Source organism: Dipodomys merriami, unplaced genomic scaffold (genome assembly GCF_024711535.1).
Source record: "Dipodomys merriami isolate MVZ:Mamm:240054 unplaced genomic scaffold, mDipMer1.0.p SCAF_78, whole genome shotgun sequence".
Classification (NCBI taxonomy): Eukaryota; Metazoa; Chordata; class Mammalia; order Rodentia; family Heteromyidae; genus Dipodomys; species Dipodomys merriami.
Window position 1 is genome coordinate 5,465,862 of NW_027206379.1, and position 27,352 is coordinate 5,493,213.

The following is a 27,352-nucleotide window of genomic DNA, read 5'->3' on the forward strand; positions in this document are numbered from 1 at the left end:
CAGGTGTAGGGGTGCCCGGGGCAGGTGTGGAGGTGCCCGGGGCAGGTGTAGGGGTGCGTGGGGCAGGTGTAGGGGTGCCCGGGGCAGGTGTGGAGGTGCCCGGGGCAGGTGCAGGGGTGCCCGGGGCAGGTGTGGAGGTGCCCAGGGCAGGCACAGGAGCACTAGCTGTGGAGACAGTGGCTGAGGGGGAGGCGGCCGGGGAGGCGGTGGTTCCGGGTCTGGCTGTGCTGGAGGCGGTGCTGAGGGTCGGTTCGGGGCTGCCGGAGCTGGAGCAGGGCGCGGGGCTGCAGCACAGGATCCTCACCTGGTAGTTGTGGCAGAGCCCCGATGCCTGGTCCCTGTTGCGGCAGCTCAGCCCCACGGCGGGGCTGCAGTCCACGTGCTGGCCCGGGGCCAGGGGGCGCTCCTCGGGAGCGCCCTCGGCCCGGCACTGCACGGCCCTGGGCGCCGGGCAGACCCGGAACCCGTGCGCCCGGAGGTTCTCCAGCGTCTCGAAGTCACCGCTGTCGAGCCCCAGCCCTGGACGGCTGACGTCCAGCCACGGGGACCACAGGCATTGGTCCTCGCAGCCCGGGCTGGTCCGCACAGAGGTGGTGCCCGGCATCTCCCTGGAGGAGGAGGCGGTGCTCGGGGGCTCCGTGCGTGCCGTGCTCTGGGTGGGGCTGGGCCCTGTGCCAACGGTTTGCCTTGAGCTCACAGCTGTGGGCAAAGAAGGGGACAGAGCTGGCACCGGGGCTGGTGCTCGGGCCGCCTCTGGCCCTGCCGCCCCGCCATGCCACCGGCTGCCTGGGCCTTTCACCACAGAAGGGCCTGCCTGACCCGGGCAGGGGTGGAGCAGCAGTTTGGCCCAGCCCATGTGTATAATCCCGCCTCGCTCGGAGGCTGGTGACGGTGCTGCCGGCACAGCGGGCGTAGGGACTTGGAGATGCCCCGCGTGCGTGCAGTAGCCCTAAATTCCCGTGTGTGGGGAGCCTCAGTCCTGGGGTCTAAGCACGCTCAAAGCCAGGCCCGTCCGCTGCTGGAGGCAGGATCGTGGAGGCCAGGCCTGCCCCTGCAGCTGGGGGCCTGGGAGAGGGGCAGGGCGCCATCAGGGGCTGATGCTCCAGGCCCCGTCTGACCCTCGGTGCTGGGCACACACCCGGCATCCAGCCAGACAGACTGTGGGGCAGCCACAGGACCCCGGGCCCCTCTGCCTTACCGGGCGGCGCCGTGGAGAAGGAGAAGGTGGTCGTGGGCCCGGGGGTGGTGGGGCTGCACGCGTAGGTCTTCCTCTCAATGGTGCCCTCGGCCCCACAGCGGGCAGTGATGCAGCCGCCCGTGCCGTCGGCCGTGTGGTAGATCACCTCCCCGGGACGGAAGCGGCTCCCGCCGTAGCTGCAGACACAGGCTGCGGGGAGCAGAGCCGCTGGGCTGATGGGGGCCGGGGCGCTAGCGGAGACCGCCACCCCCGGTCCGGAGGCTGCGACTACTCACCCTGGGGGTCGTGGACGCAGTGCACACCGCGCTCCGTGCAGACGCTGGCGGGAGGAGGAGCATTAAGCAGGGTGTGCAGGCTGCCGCCGGCCCGCACAGGGCCCCGCGCCTCCCCACGGCCCGCTGGCCAGGGGCGGCCCAGCCTGCAGCCCTCTGGGGTCAGCACCCCTGGGCGCATGCCTTCTCCAGGGCTGGCCAGCGGTCAGTGACCGTGGAGACATGCGAACTAAAACACTGCCCACGGGCTGGGAAGGTGCTAGTGGTAGAGTGCTGGCCTAGCGTGCACAAAGCCCTGGGTTCGATGCCTCAGCACCACATACGCAGGAAAAGCCGGAAGTGGCGCTGTGGCTCGAGTGGTAGAGCACCAGCTTTGAACAAAAGAAGCTCGGGGACAGTGCCCAGGCCTTGAGTTCAAGCCCCAGGACTGGCCAAAAATAAAAAACACTGCTCTTCGGCCCACGCTTCCGACGGGCACCCGTCCCCTGGTGTCAGCACAGCTGTTTCCCCTGCACCCCATTAGCTGTCCCCTGCACCCCCAAAGCACCCCAACCTGGAATGTACCCCACATCTCTGGACCTCAGGACACGGGACCCCAGCCCTTAAGAGAAGTGTGTCCTGTGTGCTTGATCCAGAGTACACAGCCCGTCAGGAGACCCCGGGCCGAGGGCGCAAGGCCCAGAGCTCTGGGAGTGCAGCGGCCCAGCCCCCCGCCCCCCCCCCCGGGCAGGCACGTGACGCACCAGGAATGACAGTTCTGGTCGGAGGGCACCGCAGCGCCCAGCCGGTACGACTTCCCGTGGACACGGCAGATGGGTGGCGGTGGTGGCGGGGTGGGGCACGTGGCCACACACTGCATCTTGTCCTCATCGAAGATGGGTGTGTCGGCTGAGCACTGGGGATAACAGCCTGCGGGCCAGAGCTGCGTCAGACACGCCGGCCGGGCGTGCTGCGTGCCCAGGGGCAGCCCACGGCCCCGGTGGACCCCCACTCTGGACCCCAAGTTCCCCAGGGCAGCCCCCAGACCAGATCCCGGGGGCCCGGCCACACCCCGGCCCTCCCAGGCCAGCTCCCAGCCCACCTTCAAGGCTACGAAGGCCATTCAGGCACTGGCCGCTGGGGTTCCGGCAGGTGCGCATACAGGGGGCTCCACAGGGCCGGTAGTGCCACGTGCACTGGCCCTCCGCGTTGTAGTAGTCGCAGAAGAGCGCTGCGGGGACAGGGAGAGTCAGCCCGGAGCTCGGCCGGCGCCACCACCCCTCGCTCTCGGCCACGGCCACGGTGACCCAGAACCGGGAGCGTGACCCTGGTCCCGCCCCTCCTGGTTCCCAGGTCCTGGAGGGGCTGACATGAGATGGGGTGCAGGGGTCTCGAGACAGAGCCCCTCAACCGCACCCCAGGGCTCACTCAGACGCGGCCCCGCGGTCTTTCGCTTCCGTCCTCCCGAGGGCCCCGGCGCTGCCTCCCCGCCCGGCACTCACGGCAGACGTCGGGCGTCCTCCAGGACACGCACACGCCCACGTCGTGGCAGGCCTGGGCGTAGGCCGCCACGGCGGTGCACAGACACTCGCAGTCTCCCCCCGCGTCGCAGGCACACGCGTCGCTCACGCAGGCCTCGTAGTACTTGGTGGGCTCCACCTGGGGGAGACAGGGCTTCAGCTCTGGGGACCCCGGATGCACACCCTGGTCTGCTGGCCTGTTTCCAGCGGGGCTCAGGGAAGCAAATGGCTGGTGTCTGTAGCGCAGTCCTGGCTCTGCTGAGTTCTGGCTACCCGGTGTTCCCGTTCAATCCCCGGCTCCCAGATAGCCCATCCTGGCCCCCACACACACCCTGGGCTGATGGCTGCATCTCCCTCCTTGCCTGCTCCCCAGGATGCCTCAGCCAGGCCCCCTCCCCTGCCCTCAGCCCGGCCCCCACCGCCCTCTCCCTGCCCTCAGCCAGGCCCCCTCCCCTGCCCTCAGCCCGGCCCCCACCGCCCTCTCCCTGCCCTCAGCCAGGACCCCCCCCCCGCCCTGTCTTCAGCCAGGCCCCCACCGCCCCCTCCCCTGCCCTCAGCCAGCCTCCCCCCCTCCGTCGTACATGGGCGTGGCAGGCAGCGAAGGTCTTGCTGTTGATGATGCTGCACTGCTTCTGGGCCCAGGACTTGCGGTAAGGGTTGGCAGTGCAGGGGTCCTTGGGCACCAGGGCATCGGGGCAGGATGGGGAGAACTTCCAGCTGTTGCCGAACTCCAGGGCGTCTCCCACCACAGACTGACTCCGCGTGGTGAAGTCGTTGATGGCGTTGTCATCGAAGTTCCCGCACAGGCCGCAGACCCTGCCCTGCGGAGCCCAGGAAGAGCAGAAGTAAGCTGGGGCCCCTTCCCACACGCCCCAGCCCCCTAAGGCCGCACGGATGCCCCGTTTCTAGAGGGAGGAGCTAAGGAAGAGGGGGCGCGTGGGGTTTGCAATGCCGCCCCTGGGGCCGGCCCCGTGTCTGCGCCCTGCCAGACGGCAGACGCCCCCGGCTGGGCCCGGCCTGTCCCTCCCTGGAGCCTCCTGGGGGCAATGCGGGGCCTCTCCCCCATCAAACGCGGGGACCCGGGAGCAAGGCCCTGAATACACTGCATGGTGAGGTCCAGAGCCCTGTCGGAGGTCGAGAGCCTGTCTCGCAGGGAAGCCGAAACCTGAGTGGGTCAGGGGCCCCTCGCTGTTCCCACTCCTCCCCGGGCCTGTGACTAGCCACGGTGAGACGAGGCCTCGCTGGAGCCGTGGCCCCCAGGCCCAGTGTCTAGTGTCTGGAGCAGAGGGAAGCGTGCGCAGCGGAGCAATGCACAGGGAAATGCTCGATGGTGGAGGCAGAGGCTGAGCGACTCCGCCACAAGCCAAACACACCTGGAGCCCCAGAGGCCAAAGAGGCCGCCGCGGCCTACCCAAGCCCAAGCGGGAACGCGGCTCTGCCGGCGTCTCATCTGCAATTCTAGTGTCTAGAGCTGAGAAAGGACTGACCACCTAGTCTACCGCCACCTGCTATGGCCGCGGAAGGACAGCCATGGGCGGGGGTCCTGCCCCGCCCCCTCTCCCACCCCCTGCCTCCCGTCTCCCTGTGTCTACCTGTCTCTGCCTGTCTCCTCTCTGGGGCGCTCTGTCTCTGTCTCTGTGCATCCTGCCTCTCTCTGCACCTTCTAAATCTTGTCTCCGTCTCTGTCCCCTACCCACTGGGTCCCTCTGGCCTTGTGAGCAATGCAGTGGCCTTCCTGTCTCCGTCTCACCTTGAACTCTGGATCAAGCCTGAGGAAGATGCTGGTCCTTCTGTCCCATAGTAGCACCAGGCCAACGTCCGTCTCCACCACCAGGTAGACGCCCACCTGGCGGATGGAGAAGGGCATCTCCTGCCCCGCCTCCTTCTGAACCACCTCCACCTTCCCGTCGCTCAGCTTCAGCTCGTAGTGCTGCGAGACAAACAGCCCTCAGGGTCTGGCAGAGCCCTGGCCCCCCCCATCCCGCCACGGAGCCCCCGCTCAGCCCCAGGCCCGCGTCCCACCACGGAGCCCCCGCTCAGCCCCAGGCCCCCACATCCCGCCACGGAGCCCCCGCTCAGCCCCAGGCCCGCGTCCCGCCACGGAGCCGCCACTCAGCCCCAGCTCCCCACATCCCGCCACGGAGCCCCCGCTCAGCCCCAGGCCCACGTCCCGCCACGGAGCCCCCGCTCAGCCCCAGGCCCACGTCCCGCCACGGACCCCCGCTCAGCCCCAGGCCGGCGACCCGCCACGGAGCTCCTGGTACCCCGGGCTTCTCACCCCGAGGAATAGCTTGATGGCTTTGGAGCAGGTGGTCCCTGTGGTGCCGCAGGGGACGTTCTCTGTGACCACGCGGAAGGAGCCCTGCGCACTGCTGTTCCCGCTGCAGTGGTCCTGGGAGGGCAGAGAGCAGAGGGCCAAGGAGACGGGGTGCGTGGGGCGCCCACAGGCATTGGGACAGCCACGCTCTCTGGGCCTTGTGTGGCTTGGCCCAGGCTGCTGACTCCCTACTCTGCACACCCCTGCACCAGCGCACACTCGCCTGCCGTCCACATCCCTGCACCAGCGCATAATCCCCCTGCTATCCACACATTTGCACTAGTGCATACTAGCAGTCCCCACACACATGAACCAGGACATCCTCACCCCCCCATACAGACCTGCACCAGTGTATACTCGCAGTCTCCACTGAAACTGTAGCGCTGTCCGTCAAAGGTGAGGTAGTGGCCATCCCCATAAACAGAGCAGGTGGCCAGGCAGGGCTCATCTGTGCACTGCCACTTTCTGCTCTCACAGGTGCTATGTGGGACACAGAGGTCAGGCCTGGGCCCCTGCCAGGGACCCTCCCAGAGGCTCTGGGAGACCCTGCAGGGCCTGCTGGTGGCCGTGACCTCCAAGAGGACCTGGTGATTTAACTATCTGACCAGAGTTTTCCTGGCTGGGTATCCCGTGACAGACATCAGTCAGCAGGGCCTCTGCACTGGCTCGTAATTCCCCAGCCCTGGCCTCTGTGTCTTGGGGTTGAGGATGGCTTGGATGCCCACGTGCCAGGTGTTACAGCCCACCCAGATGGTCGCCCCGCGTCTGTACAGATGCCCACGTGCCAGGTGTTACAGCCCACCCAGATGGTCGCCCCGCGTCTGTACGGATGCCCACGTACCAGGTGTTACAGCCCACCCAGATGGTCGCCCGCGTCTGTACAGATGCCCACGTGCCAGGTGTTACAGCCCACCCAGATGGTCGCCCCGCGTCTGTACAGATGCCCACGTGCCAGGTGTTACAGCCCACCCAGATGGTCGCCCCGCATCTGTACGGATGCCCACGTGCCAGGTGTTACAGCCCACCCAGATGGTCGCCCCGCGTCTGTACGGATGCCCACGTGCCAGGTGTTACAGCCCACCCAGATGGTCACCCCGCGTCTGTACGGATGCCCACGTGCCAGGTGTTACAGCCCACCCAGATGGTCACCCCGCGTCTGTACGGATGCCCACGTACCAGGTGTTGCAGCCCACCCGGATCGTCTCCCCGCGTCTGTACGTGGCCTCGTTGTGCACACAGGGACAGTCTTCCACGGCCACGCAGCCACCGTCGCCATCTGCCACCAGCCCATCAGGGCACACACAGCCAGGCACGCACTGAGGGCTGTACTGTAGGGGAGGTGGACAGGGCTGAGTGGACAGGGACAGAGCCGGACTGCCACGACCCCCAAGAGACGTGGCACACGGCCGCAGGGCCCCAGGAGCATCAGAGTCTTTGAAGGACCAGTCTGGCCACACTGTCCCAAGCTCCAGTGTGCTGGTGAACTCCTCTGACCCTACTACTAGAGCAGCCACAGACATCCTCAGCAGGAAGGGTCAGGGGTCATGGGGAGCACCCTCAGCAGGAAGGGCCAGGGGTCATGGGGAGCACCCTCAGCAGGAAGGGCCAGGGGTCAGAAGCCAGTGGGAGGGGTGACCAGGGTACTTACACAGGCCATGTCCAGCGTGTGGCAGCTCTTCTGGCAGCCAGCCCCGGTGGCCCCGGCTGTGGCATTTCGGCAGTCGAAGTAGACCATGGGTGTTTCGCACACTGGGGAGGGAGGGCCAGTCAGGAGACCTTCCCACCACCAGGGGGCAGCTGCACCAAAGGGGGGCAGCTGCTGCCATCCTCGAGCATGTTCTTAAACATCCGACCACCCTGAATGTGGGAGAGCTGCACATCTGTGCTGTGTGTGGGAAGCGTGTGTCCATGTGGATTGTGAGGTGTGTGTGTGATTATGTGTGCTGTGCGTGGGGAATGTGTGTCCGTGTGGATTGTGAGGTGTGTGTGTGATTGTGTGTGCTATGTGGGGGGGAGGCGTGTGTGGATTGTGAGGTGTGGGGGTATGTGATTGTGGGTGCTGTGTGAGTGGGAAGCTGTGTAAATTGTGAGGTGTGGGTATGTGTGATTGTGCTGTACATGGGGGAAGCATGTGTGGATTGTGAGGTATGTGTGATTGTGTGTGCTGTGGGGGGAATCATGTGTGGATTGTGAGGCGTGGGTATGGGTAATTGTGTGTGCTGTACATGGGGGAAGCATGTGTGGATTGGGTGGGTTGTGAGGTGTGTGTGTGTGATTGTGTGTGCTGTGGGGGGGGGAAGCGTGTGTGGATTGTAAGGTGTGGGTGTGTGTGATTGTGTGTGCTGTGTGTGTGGGAAGCGTGTGTGGATTATGAGGTGTGGGTATGATTGTATGTGCTGTGTGGGAGGAAGCATGTGTGTATCGTGAGGTGTGGGTGTGGGTGATTGTGTGTGCTATGCGTGGGGGAAGCGTGTGTGGAGTGAGGTGTGTGTGTGTGATTGTGTGTGCTGTGTGTGTGGGAAGCGTGTGTGGATTGTGAGGTGTGGGTGTGGGTGATTGTGTGTGCTGTGTGTGGGGGAAGCGTGTGTGGATTGTGAGGTATGTGTGTGTGATTGTGTGTGCTGTGTGTGGGGGAAGCGTGTGTGGATTGTGAGGTGGGTGTGTGATTGTGTATGCTGTGCATGGGAGAAGCATGTGTGGATTGTGTGGATTGTGAGGTGTGTGTGATTGTGCTGTGGGGGGAAGCGTGTGTGGATTGTGAGGTGTGGGTGTGTGATTGTGCTGTGCGTGGAGGAAGCAAGTGTGGATTGTGAGGCATGGGTGTGGGTGATTGTGTGTGCTGTATGTGGATTGTGAGGTATGTGTGTGTGATTGTGTGTGCTGTGTGTGTGGGAAGCGTGTGTGGATTGTGAGGTGTGGGTGTGGGTGATTGTGTGTGCTGTGTGTGGGGGAAGCGTGTGTGGATTGTGAGGTGGGTGTGTGATTGTGTATGCTGTGCATGGGAGAAGCATGTGTGGATTGTGTGGATTGTGAGGTGTGTGTGATTGTGCTGTGGGGGGGAAGCGTGTGTGGATTGTGAGGTATGTGTGTGTGATTGTGCTGTGCGTGGAGGAAGCAAGTGTGGATTGTGAGGCATGGGTGTGGGTGATTGTGTGTGCTGTGTGTGGATTGTGAGGTATGTGTGTGTGTGATTGTGTGCTGTGCATGGGGGAAGTGTGTGTGGATTTTGAGGTGTGTGTGATTGTATGTTCTAAGTGTTGGAAGTGGCCAGTCCTTGCTCCCATCGTCCTCACCAGCACTGAGGGGTGGGGAGCAGATACCACACCAGACACAGAGAAGCCAGTCAACAACCTCTTGTCTGTTTGACCCCAGCACCAAATAGGGAGTTTCTCGTGGAGATGAGGGAGCTTAAGGGCAGTGATTCCCAATCCCGCCTCACCTGGGGTGGGAGCAGGGCCTCCGATGCAGGTCAGGGACCCCGTTGTGCAGGTGCTAGGAGAAGAGGGCTGTCAGCATGTCTGCTCTGGGCTCCTGGGGCCTGGAGACCCACAAGCCAGGCCCCACCCACCAGACCCCACCCTGCCTTGTCCCCACCCTGCCCGACCCACAAGCCCTACCAGACAGCCCCGTTGTCGTGCACAGACTCGCCGTTGGGGACGAGGGAGCCTCTGTGGTAGCAGGGGCAGCTGGCTGCCGCCACACACTTGCCCACGTCATCCAGGAAGGTGCCCTCAGGGCAGGCACAGCCATCCACAGGGACAAAGCTGACCTGACAGGTGACATCCTCCTGGCTCAGGGAGCGGCAGGTGGGCTGGCAGGTGCTGATGTGGTAATGGTAGCTCATTGACTTCGGGCAGGTGGTGGTGGGTTTTGCTATGGGGTAGGAGGCAGGAAGGGGACACTCAGGAGGGTCGTGGTAAACAGCCTGGGGTCAGCTGGCAGCCCAGTGGGCAGAGGCCTCTGGCTCCCCGGATACTAAGCCTGGTGGTGGTGGTTTGGGTGCTGCTCAGCCTTAGAGCAAGGGAGCCAGGCCCTAGAAGACGATGGGGCCTCCCCCAAGCCTGGTGGGGGCCAGGCCCAGCCCCCTCCCGGGCACACTCACTGCAGAAGCCGTCTCGCCAGCCGCTGAGCAGCACGCCCTGGGCCGCACAGGCACGCACGTAGGAGGACAGGGCCGCGCACATGCAATCCTCGCTCTTCTCGCAGTTGCACGTGTCAAACATGCAGTTCTGAGGGCGCAAGTCGGGGCATCAGGGACCCCATGCCCCTCAGGGTCCCTCAGCACCCAGCTCTGCAGATGGAGGTCAGGACACCAAGAACCCCGCCCACACGTGGGGACATCTCCTTCACTGCTGGCCTGGGGTCTGGAAGCCCAGTGTCCCTGCATCTCCCCACCTTCCCTGGCTCCCCCAGGATCCCCCATGGCCCCCACCCTCCCTGGTGAGAAGTACTTGTGCAGCACACAGGACTTGGAGCTTCAGGGCTCTAATCAGGTCCTCAGGGCAGTGAGTTTTGGAAAACTCTGGTGTTTTCTCTCTGTGACCCATCAAGTGTGGGTTCTACATGCATCTGCTCTATCCCTTCCTGGTTCCCCGCTTAGTCCTTGGGTCCAGCTAGCTGAAAACCCCCAGAGTTTAGTCCCTGTGCTGGTGTGGGCTTATGGAAATGATGAATGAGTGAGTGAGTGAATGAGGTGTGAGAATGAGGAAATGGCACCAGAGCACAGAGCTTCCTCCAGACCCCGCTGCCCACTGCCCACCAGGTGCCCCTCCTTAGAGTTCCTCAGCCCTCTGTGGGGGACCCCACAAGCCCAGTGGTGGGGCTGTGTCCAGAGGCTGGCAGAGAGTGTTACCGAGTAGTAGGTAGCAGGGTTCACGGTGGCGTGGCACTGGGAAAAAGGGCCATTGGAGTTTGTCAGCTGTGAGCACCAGTACTGGGCATACTTCTCTATGGACAGAAAAGAAGCCATCAGCTACTCACATACCTGCACTCCTGGTTGCTCCTGCCTGAGGTTTGGAGGTTCTGGCATCTGTACCAACAGACATGGCAGGCGCCGTTACACTGAACGCAGCACTGCAGACTGGGGATTCAGTGTCCTCCCACACACAGGGAGCACGGAGCAGCCGCGGCCCAGGCTCCTCCCCCTTCCCCGCCCCCAGCCCCTCCTCAGAGCCACCATCTTCTAGGGGTATGAGAGGCTCTCACTATGGATAGGTAAGCCAAGATAACTATACCAGGGCAGGCAGTGATGGAGTCAGGACTGGCTGAACTCCTTGCCTCTTGCACCTTGCCAGGTCCAGGAGGCTGAGTAACTAATATCACTGGTAGGTCAAGAGAGGCCCAGAAGCAGAGGCCCAAAGTGTGATTCCGGGTGCTCAGCGACAAGGCAGGTGGCTGGCTGTGACCATTTCAGGGCCATTTTCCATTGCCTCACCCAGACATAGACACCAGCTGTCCACCACCACACCCAGATGGAAGACACCAGCCTTCCATCTGCCCTGGGGCACCCAGACTTGCCTCACTTGCCACCCAGCACATGGTGAGTTTGCCTGATGACCTCCCTTCAGAGCAGAGAGCTGAACCCTCGCCAGGGTCAGAGGGCACTGAGCAAGTGCCCAGCTCAGCAATAGGGGTGGGTAGATGAGCCCTGGGCAGCCAATGCCCACACATACCATTCTCCACGCTGAGTGAGCAGGGGTCCTCAAAGATGTTCTTAACATTGGGGCAGGCAGCCTGTGTCTTGAAGGTGTTGAAGAAAGCAGCAGCGGTGCCCTCCACCACCCCACTGATGGTCCGGAAGTCATCAGCCTGGATGCTGTTGAAGTTCCCGCAGAGACCTGGGGGATGGGGGGAAAGAGAAAGCAGCTTGAGACCCAGGTGGGCTCTGGGATGAGGTCAGTCAGGCAGCCCGGAGATGGTGCTCTTACCGCAGGTCAGTCCCCGGAGCTCAGGTGCCAGCCGCACAAACACCTGCATGGTGGGCACCAGCTGGACATCCAGCTGCAGGCCCAGGGTGGTCTGAGCGATGATGAAGAAGGTTGAGGGTCTGAAGAGGGTGACGTTGGCTGCGGATGAAGAGCACACAGGTTGTGCTGGGGCTCGGGAGGAGACCCAGAGGCGGCCTGTGATTGGGGGGCGGGGTGCACAGGGAGACTGCAGGCAGCGCCCTCACCTGCAGAGACCGGCAGCTGCGTGTAGATCTGATTCACAAAGACCTCTCCACTGGCCTTCATCACGACAACCTGGAAGCGGCCACACACAACAAGTCAGCATGTGGCTCAGGCCTGGGGCCTTGTCCCTCCAGCTACCCTCCCCCATGGTGCCTGGCCGAGGCTGTGAAATGTGTCCTTGAGGGGCCTGGAGACCATCTTCCCGGAGGGTCACGACCCCCATGAGGTGTTCTGATTCCTATTCTACTTTCCTAAACTTTATGAGAACTCCCCCCCCCCGACATCTACAGCCCAAAGTCTGTTAAAAAAAAATCAACTTCAGTGAAGAAGCCTGCTGGCCAGAGATGCTGCAGCCTCTCCTACCTACCTAGGACCAGGTGGGCCAGGCCTGGGGCTCAGCATCCCGTCCCTGAGCCTCTCCACTTAGGGATAGGCACTGAGAAGACTCAAGCAGCAGCCACTTGCTGCCCATCACGTGGGCACAGGTGACATGCCACAGGACTCCCCTCCCTCCCTCCCTGGGTCATCCCGGGCCTGTGTTCCCCCACGCCACGGCCCCCCCCGCCTGTGAGACTCACCGTCTGCCCCCCACCCAGGCTCAGCGTTACGCTCTTCAGGCAGGTCTCACTGTCGGTCAGCCCGCACCTGCGCAGCTCAGCCAGCACAGTGAAGGCGCCACTGTCGCAGGGCTGCGGACACAGCACGGGTCCTCAGGCACTGTCCCTACCACCCACCTCATCCTCCCTCTCCTCCGGCCCATGCTGTGTCCCTTCACTGGGCTCCTCAGCAGCACCTTCCCCCAATCCCAGGGAGATGTGCTTTCAGATCCCCAAATGGGGACCCCTCCCCTGCCCCGCAGCCCACACAGGGGAATGGCAGTACGCCCACTGTGTGGAAGAAATCTAAGAAGGCGGCCAGTGATCATTCCAATCACGCGACCAGAGGGTCTGCGGGCTCCGAGGGTGGGGAGAGGTGGGCAGGCATCCCAGGTGCCCAGGCAGTGGCACTATTCTGTATGACACAGCTCTGTGGTGTGACACTGCGATGGCAGACACAGCACACTGCACGACACCAAGAGCAGCAGGAGGGGCGCCACACGGCGGCTCCACGCACTCAGCGCCCGGTGAGGGATGTCAGGTGATGGGAACAGGCATCGTGGCAATGAGGCGTCGATTTTGACCCCTCGATTGTCACAAAATCTCACTAATGTAAAAAGTTAACGTGGGGGGGAAAGAAACTGGACTGAGGATGGGAGTACATGAGAATTCTCTGGACTTTCTGCTCAATTTGTAAACCTAAAACTGCTCTTTAAAAATGCAGTATAGCCAGACACTGGTAGCTCACACCTGTAATCGTAGCTACTCGGGAGGCTGAGATCCGAGGATCACTGTTTGAAGCCAGCCTGAGCAGGAAAGTCCGTGAGACTCTAACCTCCAAATAATCAACCACAGGAAGCCAGAAATGGAGCTATGGCTCAAGTGGTAGAGCATCAACAACAGAGGCTCAGGGACAGTGCCCAGGCTCCAAGTTCAAGCTCCAGGACTGGCAAAAAGAATACAATCTAACGGGAGAAATAGCTTGTTAATGGGGTCTTGCCTAGCAAGCACAAAGGCCCGAGTTCAAACCCCTGTGTCTCCCTAATAATTCTTATTATTACCAAGTTTATTAAACAAAAACTTCAGGGCTGAAGGCATGACTTAGTTGGTACCTGTGTAGCAAGAGACCCTGAGTTCAAGCCCAATGCTACCAAAACAAAGACAAAGCTCAAGGTCAGAGGCATCAGCCAGACACCGGACAGCAGTCCTCCATTGAGGGAACGCAGGTGTCCCTGCGGAGCCCATGTTTGAGGACAGGGCATTTCTTCAAGATCTCACACCAGGTATTCCCAAGGACGGCTGAGATGTGAGACCCTCAGTCAGGGGAGTTAAACCAGGAGGCTGAGCCTGGGACCCCGCCGGGTGCATCCCAGAAAGCAGAGGACGAGAGACAGCCCAGGCCCTACCTTGGTCAGTACATAGCTGCAGTCTCCGTGCACCGTGTACTGCCTCTCGTCGAACGTGGAGAAGTGGGAGCCGCCCAGCACCGAGCAGGTGCCTGGGCAGGGGACCTCCCGGCAGCTCCACCGGCCTCCAGAGCAGGTACTGCAGGCAGCGGGGACAGGGATAACACGCATTGGCCGCGGGAGCAACAGGCCGTCTGGCCCCTCCGCAGGCCACAGGAGCCCGGGACCTACCACGTGGTGCAGTCTGTAGAGTAGTTGGCTCCCGGTGCATAAGCAGTCCCGTTGTACAGGCAGGCACACTGCGACACCGGCACACAGCCAGTCTGGCCGATGTCATCGAGCACCAGCCCTGCAGAGAACAGCCAGGCTGTGTGGCAGGTAGGTACCAGCCGGGGCCTCGGCCAGCACCGACAGCCCAGGACACCTCCAGTCAGGGGCCAGAGGGGTCTGTTCTCCAAGGCTCAGCCATGGAAGATGGCCACCTGGAGCCCAGAATGCAGGTGCGCCTCTGTGCATGGGCGTGCAGGGCTGAACCCCGTCTTACCCTTGGGGCAGAAACACCCAGCGACACAGTGGTCCTCGCAGGTCTGGGAGCGCTGGGGGTTGGAGCAGGTGTCCACGCAGGGCGAGCCGCACTCCTGGTGCTGCATGTTGAGGGGGCACGTCCGGGCTGCGGAGACCACCAGCATGGGTTTACGTCCTGGCCCCGGCCCCTTCCCCCTGACCCCAGGATGGCGCGACGGAGGAGGGGCGCCTGGCTGGGGACTCACGGCAGAGGTCGGGACCCCGCCAGTCCTGCGGCCGCCCTCCCGCGTGGGCGCACTGCCTCGAGTACTCGGCTAGGGTGTGGCAGAGGCAGGCGGGCAGGTGGGCGTGGGCGCACCGGCAGACGTCCTGCCGGCAGGCCTCCACGTAGCTGCCCACGTCCACCAGGGCCGCACAGCCTGAGAACAGCCGGCTTCTCAAGATCTCATCGCAGATGCCCTGGGCAAGACAGGAGCCTGTGCTGAGCCTCGGCTCAGAGCGTGCTGGGGTGTCCTCACGGCTCGCTGCCGCTCCCCGTCCCCGTCCCCCGACCCCGTCCCCCTCCCCCTCATGGCTCACTGCTGCTCCCTGTCCCCCAACCCCATCCCCCTCCCCCTCATGGTTCACTGACTCTCCCCGTCCCCCGTCCCCCCCCCCCCCCCCGGCCAGTTCGCTTCAAGGCTCACGTGGCTGTTTGAGCAGTTCTTCTGAGGCTCCGGGACGGGGTCTTGGCACTGCTCTGTGGGACCATCCATCTTCTGCAGGTTCCCAAACTCGAGGGGGGTCAGCTTGACATCTGCAAGAGACACAGAGCCAGCCCTGCCTGTGGCCCCGGCCTCAGCCCAGAGAATTCCTGGGGCTAGATCCCTGCGGGGGGCTGGCGCCCTGCCGGGAGGCCTGAGTCATCCTGCTAACTCACGTCCTGTCCGCTGCCCGGACATGCGGGGAGTCTGGAGCTGCGTGAGGAGAGGGAGGAGCCGAGGGCTCCAGCCTGGCACTAACCACAGGGGACCCTGGTTCCTACCGCCAGACGGCGGAGGCCGGGCGGCACGCGTGTGAGGTGTGTGCGAGAACTGTGCCTCGGCAGGCCTGCGTGTGGGCACACAGAGTGCTCTGGGTGCGTGTCTTTGTGCGTCACGTGTGGGGGAATGTTTGCACACTATTTGGAGATGCCGGACTGGGGCTCCCGGAGTCTGAGACCCGGGGGGCTCTGGGTGGGCCCGCCGGCGGCCTTACTGTGAACGATGAACTCGCTGGACGCGGGGCTGCCGTTGAAATCGCCACAGAGCCCACAGGTCTTGTTGGCATACTTGCCGTCCAGCTCCAGCTGAAATGGGGGAGACGTCAGACCCCGTCCCGCCAACAGGGTCCCAAGATATGAAGGGCAGACTCCCAAGGAGGGGCTGGGGGCCCTCAGAGGAGGCCCAGGCTGGAGACCCCACGGGAGTCGATGGAAGCGGACCCCAAGCAGGGTGGAGACACTGCACACAGGGGGCCTCCGTCTTGGGGCGAAGCCCTACTGGTGACAGCCCGCCGCCCCCGCAGCCCATCCCACGCGCCTTCCGCCCAGGAAGGCCTCTGCGGAGCCTGTGGGACTGGCCAGGCCTCGGCTGGAGCGGGGCCCCATCCTGCCTTCGTCACAGGCCCGTCCGCCCCCTCCCACGTCTCCCACCATTGCTCTGCCCCTCCCCCCTCGCCCTCCTCCCTCCCCCTCCCCTTCCCCTCCCCCCAACCCCCCAGCTCACCAGGAGGCTGTCATCCTCATTCCACATGAAGACCAGGCCCAGCTTGGCCACCACCTTCAGGTATCCACTGCTGAGCTCCACGAGGACCCCGGACTGGCTGAAAGGCAGCTGGACACTGTGGAGGAGAGCAGGCGGAGGAGCTGAGCGGCCGGGGCTGCCCGGGGTGGAGCACAAGCCCCGCGCCTCTGGGGGGGGTGTCCCAGGACCGCGAGGCCCTGCTGTCCCCCACCGCCCGCACGCAGGTTCCCCCAGCACCCCCGGAGACTCACGGACGGCCGTTGACCAGGACGGAGCTCTTGGCCAGCTGGACCACCAGGCCATCGAGCTTCATGGTGACCTGCAGCGCGGAGGCGCTGGGGAGCGGGCCGCGGCGCAGCTGCACGTTGAAGTCCTCGTAGGCGGCGCCGCAGTGCGCGGAGAACACGTAGTTGCAGAGGCCGGGGAAGCGGAAGACGCGGCCGTCGAAGGTCTTGTAGTGGAAGTCGCCCCAGGTGCTGCACACCCGCCCGTTGTGCGCGGGGCTCAGGGCTGCGGGGAACCGGCGCGGTTGAGCCTTCGGGGCTGCCGCCTTTCCCGCAGCCTCCCGGGCACACGGCGGCTGCCACCGCCCTCCGCAGGCCTCCGGGACCCCCGACACGGCCGCCTCAGGCGGCAGTCCTGACTGATCTAGAACGCGCTGGGGATGGCTGGAGGCCGTGGGGACCCCTTTCCCGGCCTGCTCGTTGTCAGCCTGGACGTGGACCCCCGCTGTCTACCCGCCCAGGGCAGCCCTGCCACCCCGGGCCAGCCGTCGGGCCGCACTCACCCTGGACCACCGGGAGGGGCCTCAGCGGAGAGAGGAGCGTCACGCCTCGGAGCGGGTCACCTGTGGAGACCGGGGCTCGTGGGGCTGTGAGCGGACTTGAGAGGGGCTGGGGACCCCGCGGCCCAGAGGAAGCGGTTCGGGGAGCCCCCCGTTCTGTCTGCAGGTGGTCACGGGTGTCCAGCAGCCAGAGAACCTCAGGGAAGTGCCCTGTCCAGCTCGGCCAGCCCTGAGAAGCCTGGGCCTTGAAGGCTGCGATGCCCCACGGGGCTGGGCCAAGGACGGCCAGGCAGGGACTGCCCAGGGCCACATGGGCGGGGGGCCTCCCCCAGCACCCCTCCCTCCGAGTTCTGACCCCTCGGTGGTAACCAGCTGCGTTGCCACCTCAAGAAGTCCTGGGGCCCCTGGCCGTGCGTGTTGGAGGTGGGGAACCTGGCAGTCGCGTGGGGTGGGGAAAGAAGGCCAAGACTTACTGCCGTGCCCCTGAGCCGGGGAGAGGCTTGGGTGCTGCTTATAGCCGGACTTCAGAGCGTCACCCTGGGCCTGGCCTGTAAGAGATGAGCCTGAGCAGGGCAGGTGCCTCAAACGGTCCAGGCCGCCGGTCACCAGAGGTGCGGACGAAGGGAGAGGCATAAAGAGGTGGGAGGGCCGGTAGGAAGGGCTGTCTGGGTGGCGGGATGCTCCCATCCCCGTGGCCGGGCATCGGAGGCCCCCGGGCTGAGGGCCGTGAGAATGGCCCCATCGCTGCCCCGTCAGGCTGCACACGTGTGCACAGTGTCACCGGCTAGCCTGACGCCTGGGGCCGGCGTGGCGGGCCCTGCTCGGGTGGAGGGGTGGTGTGCAAGGCCACACTGGATTCCACCGGGAGTCCAGCTGCCTGCGTCCTGCGCTCCCCCACGCCCTGCTGTCCCTCGGCTTCTGCAGGGGTGATCTTATGAGGGTCATGACTGGCCAGCCTGGGGAGCAGACATGCGAAGGACAGAGCAAGAGCCAGTTCCAAGTTGCTGTCCCCTCCCGCCTCCCTGGACACGAGCCTCATCAGCACCCTGGCCAGGGCCTCAGGCCGGCAGAGGCCAGCGAGATGGTGGTGCAGCCCTGCCCAGGGCTCCCAGACACCAGAGGCCAGGCCAGCCTTGACACGGCGTGGCAGAGGCCAGCGGGAAGGTGGCTGGCTCAGGACACAGGCCATGGCATGGGTGTGGCCCCTCAGCACAGACGGCGCTTCAGAAGCCCACTCACCCAGTGCCCTGGCCCTGCCCTGTGAGCTCTGCAGAGGCCCGGGAGGACCATGCCAGGCCTCCGGAGCGAGTGTCCACTGGGGGTCAGCACGGACCGGGTGGGTGGCCAGGCCAGACAGGGTCCTGCCTGCCAGAGGAGCACAGGCAGGTGGAAGGAGGCCCTGCGGGCTCCAAGTCTCTGGCAGAGGGCTGTGGCTTAGAGCAGGACAGCAGTGTGGCCGGAACTGTGAGCGTGTTCCCTGCCCCTCCAGGGCCTGCGCCACGGCCATCCCCCCCCCCTCCCCCCTCCACACCCACCCCCTCACTGGCGGCCATCCCCCCCGCTCCCCCCTCCACACCCACCTCCTCACTGGCGGCCATCCCCCCCCCACTCCCCCCTCCACGCCCACCTCCTCACTGCAGGCCGTCCCCCCCCTCCCCCCCCTCCGCGCCCACCCCCTCACTGGCGGCCATCCCCCCCTGCTCCCCCCTCCGCGCCCACCTCCTCACTGGCGGCCATCCCCCCCCCGCTCCCCCCTCCGCGCCCACCTCCTCACTGCAGGCCGTCCCCCCCCTCCCCCCTCCACACCCACCTCCTCACTGGCGGCCGTCCCCCCCCCCGCTCCCCCCTCCACACCCACCTCCTCACTGGCGGCCGTCCCCTCCCCGCTCCCCCCTCCACACCCACCCCCTCACTGGCGGCCATCCCCCCCCCACTCCCCCCTCCACGCCCACCTCCTCACTGCAGGCCGTCCCCCCCGCTCCCCCCTCCGCGCCCACCTCCTCACTGCAGGCCGTCCCCCCCGCTCCCCCCTCCACACCCACCTCCTCACTGCAGGCCGTCCCCCCCTGCTCCCCCCTCCGCGCCCACCTCCTCACTGGCGGCCGTCCCCCCCGCTCCCCCCTCCACACCCACCTCCTCACTGCAGGCCGTCCCCCCCTGCTCCCCCCTCCGCGCCCACCCCCTCACTGGCGGCCATCCCCCCCTGCTCCCCCCTCCGCGCCCACCCCCTCACTGGCAGCCTGGCTCTCCTGCAGAGGCAGGGTGTGCTGGCCCCGTGGGAAGGGTGACCAGCCTGCCCTAGGGCTGTAGCCCTCTCTCACCTCAGGAACACAGGCCTGGTGAGTCGGGGTCACCTTGTCCCCCAAGGTCGAGACCTCAGGATACCCCCCACCAAGGCCCCAACAGAGGCAGACTCTCTAGACATGAGTCCTGTGTCCAAGGTGCCGAGAGCCACCCGACCAGGCCGGCCGGGCTTGGAGATGGAGCGCGCTTCTCCACCGCGGGGACGTCCAGCCGCAGCCCCGCAGCCCCCCAGCCAGAAGCTGTCTTGGGGGAGGAGTGGGGCTGCACGGGGGCTGAGGGGCTGGTGCCCCGTGGATGCATTCAGCTTGCCCACGGGGAGGAACTCCAAGTGACCACCGCCCACCTGAGACCAGGGCTTGGACAGTGGCTGGGGCTCCAAGCCCCATCTGGGACATCGGGACAGCTCAAGTCCTACCTGTGTGCTGGCAGCAAGCCAGGGCCAGCGCCAGCGCCCACAGCGGGGCCAGCTTCTCCCGGCCGACACGCATGGTGTGGGTGTGAGAGGTGTCCCCACCGGCGGCCTCTGAGGGGAGGCTGGAGTCCGCCCTGGGCTTTTGTAGCCCCGGAGCCGGCCCCAGCCCCGGGGGCTCCACGTGAGTGGGCGGGGCAGGCTGTGGTTCTCACCCAGGTAAACAGTGGGCGCCCGCTTCAGGCCGGTCAGCCGCAGAGGGTGGAGGTGGGCGGGCCCACCCTGGGTGGGGCCTGTTTTCCCCTGGATTCCCGCAGGCCCTCGCCATGTGGCCCCCACCCTGACTTTCTCACTTGCAACCCAGGGGTTCCTGGTTCTTCAAGGAACATGACCAAATGCTACCCATAAGGTGTCGTGAGCCTGGACTGGCCGGTCACCTCCCCTCACTCCCAGAAGCTCCGTGGGCAACAGCCCCCAAGCTAGGGGCAGAGCAGCCCCAGCCCCCTGCGGCCTGAGACCACAGCTGGGCCCAGGCAGGCGGAGAGCAAGGCCCAGTTCCTCTGACCGCCAGGGACCAGGAGTCCTTGATGCCCACTGGCCACCGGGCTGAGAATTGGCTCCGGCGGGAAGTTGTCCTGAAGTCACTGTTCTGACGCCTCCAGCAGAGACAGCACCTCACTGGACGGAAACCTGCCCCGCCATGGGCAGGTGGCGCTGGGCCTCGTCCGCCCTGCCGGGACTCGGGCCCAACCCACCCGCCGCGCGGCCCCCTCCCCCAGCAGACCCACAGGGCGGAGTGCGGCGGGGGCCCGGAGGAGGGATGGCAGCACAGGGGGAGAGGGGGACTGGGCTCCTGCTCTGCCCCGGAGGGCACTCGAGAGGCACCCCAGATCCGACCATCTGCTTCCGGCTTCCCTGGGCCCATCCCAAGCCAAACCTGATCTCCTAATGTAACTCTGTCTCTGCTCTGTCCCTAGACACTGTCTTGGTACCAGTATCTAGGAGAGGGAGCCCCTCGCACATCACAGGAGTGGAGGAACACAGGAATGAATGGATGAATGAGGGAGTTAATGAATGAGGGACGACAGGGTAAGTTAAGGAGTGAATGAGGGAGGGAGTTAATGAATGAGAGAGTGACTGGGTAAGTTAAGGAGTGAATGAGGGAGGGAGTTAATGAATGAGGGAGTGACTGGGTAAGTTAATGAGTGAATGAATGAGGGAGTGACTGGGTAAGCGGTGAATGAGTGAGCCAGTGAGTGAATGGGGAGCAGGAAGGGGGCGTTGGGGTGCCTGGACCCAGCAGGCTGTGCTTCAGCCCTGTTACCTCCCCAGACACAGCCGGGGCTTCCCTGCCCGACCTTTGCCCTGGACTCCACATCTGCCAGGTGCTGACAGAGCTGAGATCGAGGTCAGCACCGGAGAGCAGCCTCCCTGTGGAGGGGCCGGTGGACAGGGCTGGCCCCGACACGTGTGTGGCCTCTCCGATCGGGCCTGGCGGGGACCGCAGGCAGACGGGTCCCCGGCCAGGGGTCTGAGCCATGCTCTGGCCTCCTTGTGCCCTCACAAAGGCAGGGAAGTGGCTGGCCAGCAGCTTCCACGGCCCTGGCATGAGATCGGGCCTGAGTCACCACCTGGGCCCAGGCCTTGACCCTGACCCGTTTGATTCAGCACCTTGGACTCAAAGGGCACCACACCCTGTGTCCCAGGCTGGGCTGAGCTACCAGGCAGCTGGCCACTCGGCCACCCAGAGCCTGCAGCCCAGACCGGCACCAGGCCCAGCACCCAAGAGGCGGCCGGGGCTGCTTTTGCCCCGTCAGTGCCCACCTGGTGTCCACGTACAGCCCAGCTCTGAGCACTAGAGCCGCTGGACATTGGGCTCCAGGTCCCATGAAAGGCCAGCCTAGGCCACGAGTCTCGGGAGGGAGGTGACCAGCCCACCTCTCCCGTCCTGCAGCCAGAAGAGCTCAGGACCAGAGACTCCGGATCTTTCTTTCCCAGTGGCTCCCAGAAATAGGCCTGTAGCATTCCACTTGTCCCTCAGGAGGGACCCAAGCCCCTGGGGGTGCTGGCAGGACAGGGGCTCGAAGCCCTCCCGCTCTGGTCTCCGAGGCCACTCAGCTCCAGGCCTGGGCTTGGGCTGGGCGGGTGGCTCCCATCCCCCCAGGATCTGATAGTCCAGTGGCTCACTCCTAACAAGAAAGGGCTGGCGGGTGTCCAGGGACGTTGCCATGGGGACAGGGAAAATGTTGGGGGTCAGGGCAGGGCGGAGGTGACAGCATCGCTGCCGGGCTGCGTCAGGATGCAGACCCGCCTCTGGTCCCCTGATCTGGGACAGGAAGCAGGCGGGCAGCCCCTTTGTCCCGCAAGCCAACCCCGGTGACTCAGTGGAGATTAAGCCCTGGGCCAACTCGGATGCCATTTAGCGGGGCCTCAGGTGGGGCCAGAAATGGCCAAATCTGGATAGCCTTGGGAGGGTGCTCTTCCGGCCCACTCAGTGCCCCCTCTGGGCGTCCAGAGCTCCTTGGCCAGGTCTGTGTATCTGGGCATCTCACGTGCTGCCTGGGGTGGGCTGTGTGCTCAGCAAGGGGCTTCCCAGGCGTGAGCCATGCATACAGCCAGCCGCCAGCCCCAGGTCTCCCTCTGCCCCGGGGGTCTCCAGCCCCCTCCGAGATCTTTCCCCGCCCCCCGCTGAGGTCTCCAGCCCCCCAGGTCTCCAGCTGCCCCAGGGGTCTCCAGCCCCCTCCGAGATCTTTCCCCGCCCCCGCTGAGGTCTCCAGCCCCCCAGGTCTCCCGGGCTCAGGCAGAGCTTGGTGGCTGTACCCCATCTGCATGATGAGCGGCCGCACACCCCCTGGTTCCTGTGCAACCCACCCCGCTGCTGGAGCGCCAGGAAATCCATCTCTGGCCCAGCTGCGTCCAGCAGAGCCCCTGGCTCAAACCTCCAGGTGCAGTGACCTGCAGGGCCCTCAGATCAGCGCGTTCGGACCACACGGCTGGGGCCCTGCCCCCTGTAGCCCTGCTCAGCCACACCTCCACCTTCCTCCCCTGCTCTGGGGATGGAGGACAACTCTACCTGGGGAGGGGAGAAGGGGCTGCGGCCCGCCCTCCCGCCCGTGGATTCCATGGGACTAGATCCCCTGCCAGAAGCCGTCGTCCCGACTCACACAGCACCTGTGTCCCTGGGCCAGTCCATCCCTCTGTGCCCGGTCCTCTCCTGCGGGACGCACAGCCCGTCCCTGTGTACCTCTGTCCCCTCCTGCGGGACACACAGCCCTCCCCCTCTGTACCTCTGTCCTCTCCTGTGGGACACACAGCCCGTCCCTCTGTACCTCTGTCCTCTCCTGCGGGACACACAGCCCGCCCCCTCTGTACCTCTGTCCTCTCCTGCGGGACACACAGCCCGCCCCTGTGTACCTCTGTCCTCTCCTGTGGGACACACAGCCCGCCCCTGTGTACCTCTGTCCTCTCCTGCGGGACACACAGCCCGCCCCCTCTGTACCTCTGTCCTCTCCTGTGGGACACACAGCCCGCCCCCTGTGTACCTCTGTCCTCTCCTGTGGGACACACAGCCCGCCCCTGTGTACCTCTGTCCTCTCCTGTGGGACACACAGCCCGCCCCCTGTGTACCTCTGTCCTCTCCTGTGGGACACACAGCCCGCCCCCTGTGTACCTCTGTCCTCTCCTGCGGGACGCACAGCCCGCCCCTCTGTACCTCTGTCCCCTCCTGCGGGACACACAGCCCGCCCCTGTGTACCTCTGTCCTCTCCTGTGGGACACACAGCCCGCCCCTCTGTACCTCTGTCCCCTCTCCTGCGGGACGCACTCCTAGTGCTATGCTGTGAGGATGAGCAGACCATCCTGGGGCTGCAGCGGGCCCCAGAAGTGCTCCTGTAGCCCTGCCTCCCTTCCAGGGATCTCTCCCCGCAGGGACTTGGGCCAGTGAAGGGCTGGAAAGTGTGCTTGGCCCCCATCCCCGGCAGTCAGTCTTTTCTGTGACACATCTTCACCCTGTGGCACATGGAGCACCGCTCATGTCTGGTGTCAACGGCTTTGTCCCATGCCTGGCAATCACTTCCCCAAGGGAGGGCATCCTCCTGAAGGACCGGGCTGTGTGGGAACACCAGAGGTCGCGTCATGGAAAAGCTGCTGTCTGTGTGTCTGTCCCTACTAAGGGGCAAGCAGGAAATGAGCTGCGGCAGGGAGGGGGTCTCCTGTGGCTGCAGCTGGGCAGCCTGACCACGTTCACGATGTGTGGCCAATGTTGACAGAAGGGGCAGGCTTTGCTGTGCGTCAGGAACTTCCGTGATAGGAGGAGGGGATCTTAAATTTCTCCTCTGCTTACTTTGGGGAGGGGACTGAGGGAGGGCACGGGGAGCCATCCTGCCCTGTCCAGAGGGCCTGGCCGGATATGAGGACCTGCACCTGCCATCAGGAGAAAAGGAACAGCGCAGATTTGACTTTGCGGTGTGGCTGCACTGATTTGGTGCATTCCTGTACTTATTTGCTTTCTCTGAGTCACAGAGCAAACAGAATTCCTCCCAAGATCGTCCAGGGAGCATGGAGCAGTCCTGAGCCCTCCTTCAGGGATCTGCCCGGGCCCGGGCCCCTGTACCCCGTCCAGCGAGGCCCAGGTGATGTCTTCAGAGCCGGTCTGTCCCGGCCCCGCACAGCCGAGCCCCTCCTATCCCTCAGCCTCCCCGGGCAGGGCCCCCGCACCTACAGGGCTGGCACAGCTCCTGGGCGTCCAACCTTCTCCTCCCAACCCCTGACCCCTTCCCCTCCTCCTTCAATCTCTGGCCTGAGTCCCCAGGCAGCTTCAGAGTGAACATGATCCTGGCCGCCCCCCGCCCCTGTCGCCAGCCAAGCCTCTCCCCAGCTGAGAACTCCAGAGGTCTGACCCACACTGTCCCCTCCGCTCCATTCCTCTCCTTGCCCTGGGCTGAGGGCCAGGCCAGGCTGCTCACCCTCCCTGGGGCAACCCCCCCCCCCCCCCCCCCCCCCCCCCCCCCCCCCCCCCCACCTCCCCCCACCCACCCCCGGGCCACCCACACTCGACCTTGGCGTGGCCGATGACCCGGCATGCACAGACACACAGACACCTTCACTGGGCTCGCCGGCACGCTGTCGGGGCCCCTGGGATTTCTACACAGAGAAGGCGTCCACAAAATGAGGCAGCACATTTGAAGGCGTATTTCTCAGTATAAAATTATACTCCTAAAAATTAGCGTGCTGTTGGGCAGTGGCGGCGCACACGTGTCATCCTAGCTACTCAGGAGTCTGAGCTCTAAGGATCACGGTTTGAAGCGTACGTGAGTAGGAAAGTCTGTGAGACTTTCTTTAAAGGTGATTGCAGGGGGTTCCAGTTACATGAGGCAGGTAAAGAGTGCACCTCTGTTTGGACAGCGTCACCTCTTCCCTCCCTCTCTCCAAGCTGTTCCCTCCGGCCCCCTGCACAAGCTGCAGAGTTCGTTTTCAACACAGCGTCTAGTGAGGAGCACGGCTGCATTTGTTCACCCTGTCCCTCCATTTCTACGCTCTCACCTTCCCAAAGACAGGTAAGTGAACAGGCCAGACAACAGAAAACAGAAACAGCAAAACAACCTCGTGTTTCAATTTGTAAGACTCTGATTTCCAACTAACCTCCAGAGGTAGAGCACTAGGCTTGAGCAAAAAAAAGCTGAAGGACAGCACCCAGGCTCTGAGTTCAAGCCCCCAAACAGGCACGTGCACGCACACACACGTGCATGCACACATATGCACACACATACACACACAATACATGAAAAAAAAAGCAGTGTGCTGCTTCTGGGTTCATCTCCCAATAACTGAACACAGGGCCTTGGGGAAAGAAGGCGTCTCCCGGACGAGAGCAGCACCGTTCCCAAGCCGGCACCGCCGTACTGCCCCTGGCGGGGGACTGACACCAGAGCCTCACACCAATACAGGCCTCAGCCTCTGAGGGAAGGGAATCAGACTCCCTCTGCATCACGGAGAAATAAGCCAGCCAGTCGAGGAGACAAACCCTGCGTAACTGCACTGGTAAGAGCCGCGGTAGAGGGGAAGGCGGGGCAGGGCTGGGGGCAGTGCTCGGTGGGGACAAGGTTCAGTTTGGGAAGAGGAGAAAGTTCTGGAGACGGGTAGTGGGGAGTGCACAGCGCTGTGATTGTGCCGGATGCCCCTGCCTTGTGGCCTTCAAACAACCAAGGCGCCAAATCTCGTTATGTATATTTGACCATAATTAAAAGTTGGAAAAAGAAATCTAAAGCAAATATTGCTTAAAATATTGCTTGCGTTGAGACATAGGTGCTGGGTGTCTCGGCCTCTCTGACTTTGCCGCATCTGAGGCCCTGGCCTCGGCCTCGGCCCCACGCCGCCGCTCCCCAGGGTTAACAGCCCTGAATTATACAAAACACAGGTGTTGCCCTCAAGTGGGGCATGAGCCTGAGTCCCCGAGACCAGGCCAGCCCACTCCTGGACAGGCCTGGACACCCACACACGGGGGCTAGAACCCAGGGGGCCCAGAAGACTCCCGACACCCGGCCCCGAGCGAACATGCCACCCCACACCCACCGGAGACTCCCAACACCCAGCCCCGAGTGAACACGCCACCCCACACCCACCGGAGACTCCCAACACCCAGCCCCGAGTGAACACGCCACCCCACACCCACGATCTGAGGAAAGTTCAGGTAACCACCCATCGCTGCCCTGCATCGCTGCCTGGCCAGGGCTGGGGTCCAGCCCTGCACCTCTAGCCAGGGGCCCTGGGCTCTTCCCAGCCCTCCTCTCCTGAGTCAGGACCCTCTCCCGAGTCCACACACCAAAATCATGGCCCTCACCTCCTCTGACCAAAGACCCATGGCGGACCACCCCAGGCGGGGGGTCGCCAGGTGAGGTGCGTCCACGAAACAGTGTCGGGCTCTCCCCAGGAGCACCGGGGTGCAGAAGCCCCGGCCCAGGCGGCTGGCAATGTCCCTCGGGGAGAAGCCCTAATGGGCCTGGGCAGAGGACAGCGAGCGTCCACCCATACACACAGCATCAGACTTACAGAAAAACAGCAAAGAAAAGCACCAAGACGTTCCTCCCTCCCTCAGAGCAACACGAAGCGGAACCCAGTCCTGGAAGCCAGGCCAGGCAGTCACCCACATCCACACAAACACAGGCTTACAAACACACGACCGACATGCACGCAATTAAACACGCATCCATGCAAAATATGCTCACCACCACACAAACACAGCCATGCAAACTCATGCTCACACGCATGCAACCATCACGCACACACATCCAAACATGCATCCGTGCAAAATACGCTCACTGCCATGCGAACATATATGACCATGTAAATGCATGCTAACAAACGTGCAAATACCCAAGCTTGCACACAGAACTAGGCAAACACATGCCTACAGACAGGCAAACACACAGATCCATGCAAGCACACACAACCATGCAAACACAATCATAGAAACACATGCTCACACACACTCAGCAGCCTTCCTCTCCAGGTCTGGTTCTGGAATATTGACTCTGGGTTCCAGGGCAGTCCTGCCCTTTGGCAGTGACTGAGCTCCTGGCGGGAGGTCCCCACTGGACGGCCTCAGCCAGGTCACCGTCCTGAAGGTCACAGCCTCACGCCCTTGAGACTGAACCGAGACTGTGCTGCCACTGGCTGGAGTAAGTCTTCACGTCTCTTGGTTCCCAGGGGAGGCAGAGCTGAGTCGCTCTAACCCACTGAGTTAACAGCTGTACCTGCTGTCCCCGGCCTGGCCCCCTTCCATGCCACCACCCTCCCAACACTGCTGAGGGCTGACCACACTGATCTCCACAAAACTGGGGCAACAGACCTTCAAACCGCCAAGCGAAGGGCGGGTGGAGCCTCCACTCAGGTAGTAGCCAGAACCTCTGCGTTGGGTCTCCAGCATCCGCTGCGGGCAGAGCAGGGTGCCAGCACAGACCGGCTCTGCCAGTTGCTTCATGCCTTGCTTCTCCGCTGGCCTGCTCCCCTTTCAGGAGACCACGGCTTTCTTTTGAAATAACTTTATTGGGGTACAACTTACACATAAGAGAATTCATTCAAAGTTAGTATTGAAGGATCTTCGGCAAATGT

The 27,352-nt window shown here is 63.9% G+C and overlaps 1 protein-coding gene across 1 annotated transcript in view; it reads right to left on the reverse strand.

The window, feature by feature from the left end:
- Muc5ac (mucin 5AC, oligomeric mucus/gel-forming) overlaps nt 1-19,322 on the reverse strand; it is a 31,647-nt gene extending 12,325 nt beyond the window's left edge. The window contains exons 1-31 of the mRNA XM_070009630.1: nt 19,250-19,322; nt 17,004-17,078; nt 16,534-16,593; nt 15,998-16,256; nt 15,729-15,843; nt 15,220-15,310; nt 14,670-14,779; nt 14,229-14,442; nt 14,003-14,128; nt 13,693-13,807; nt 13,459-13,597; nt 12,035-12,145; nt 11,459-11,528; nt 11,214-11,351; nt 10,959-11,123; nt 10,139-10,233; nt 9,389-9,515; nt 8,904-9,159; nt 8,726-8,778; nt 6,935-7,035; nt 6,463-6,614; nt 5,628-5,766; nt 5,248-5,361; nt 4,720-4,899; nt 3,551-3,790; nt 2,952-3,108; nt 2,552-2,680; nt 2,214-2,379; nt 1,474-1,517; nt 1,199-1,387; nt 88-699 (exon numbers count right to left, since the gene is read on the reverse strand). Coding sequence (XP_069865731.1) covers nt 88-699; nt 1,199-1,387; nt 1,474-1,517; nt 2,214-2,379; nt 2,552-2,680; nt 2,952-3,108; nt 3,551-3,790; nt 4,720-4,899; nt 5,248-5,361; nt 5,628-5,766; nt 6,463-6,614; nt 6,935-7,035; nt 8,726-8,778; nt 8,904-9,159; nt 9,389-9,515; nt 10,139-10,233; nt 10,959-11,123; nt 11,214-11,351; nt 11,459-11,528; nt 12,035-12,145; nt 13,459-13,597; nt 13,693-13,807; nt 14,003-14,128; nt 14,229-14,442; nt 14,670-14,779; nt 15,220-15,310; nt 15,729-15,843; nt 15,998-16,256; nt 16,534-16,593; nt 17,004-17,078; nt 19,250-19,322 — 4,615 coding nt within the window. The remainder of the gene's footprint in view (nt 1-87; nt 700-1,198; nt 1,388-1,473; nt 1,518-2,213; nt 2,380-2,551; nt 2,681-2,951; nt 3,109-3,550; nt 3,791-4,719; nt 4,900-5,247; nt 5,362-5,627; nt 5,767-6,462; nt 6,615-6,934; nt 7,036-8,725; nt 8,779-8,903; nt 9,160-9,388; nt 9,516-10,138; nt 10,234-10,958; nt 11,124-11,213; nt 11,352-11,458; nt 11,529-12,034; nt 12,146-13,458; nt 13,598-13,692; nt 13,808-14,002; nt 14,129-14,228; nt 14,443-14,669; nt 14,780-15,219; nt 15,311-15,728; nt 15,844-15,997; nt 16,257-16,533; nt 16,594-17,003; nt 17,079-19,249) is intronic.
- Between the last annotated feature and the right edge of the window lie 8,030 nt (nt 19,323-27,352).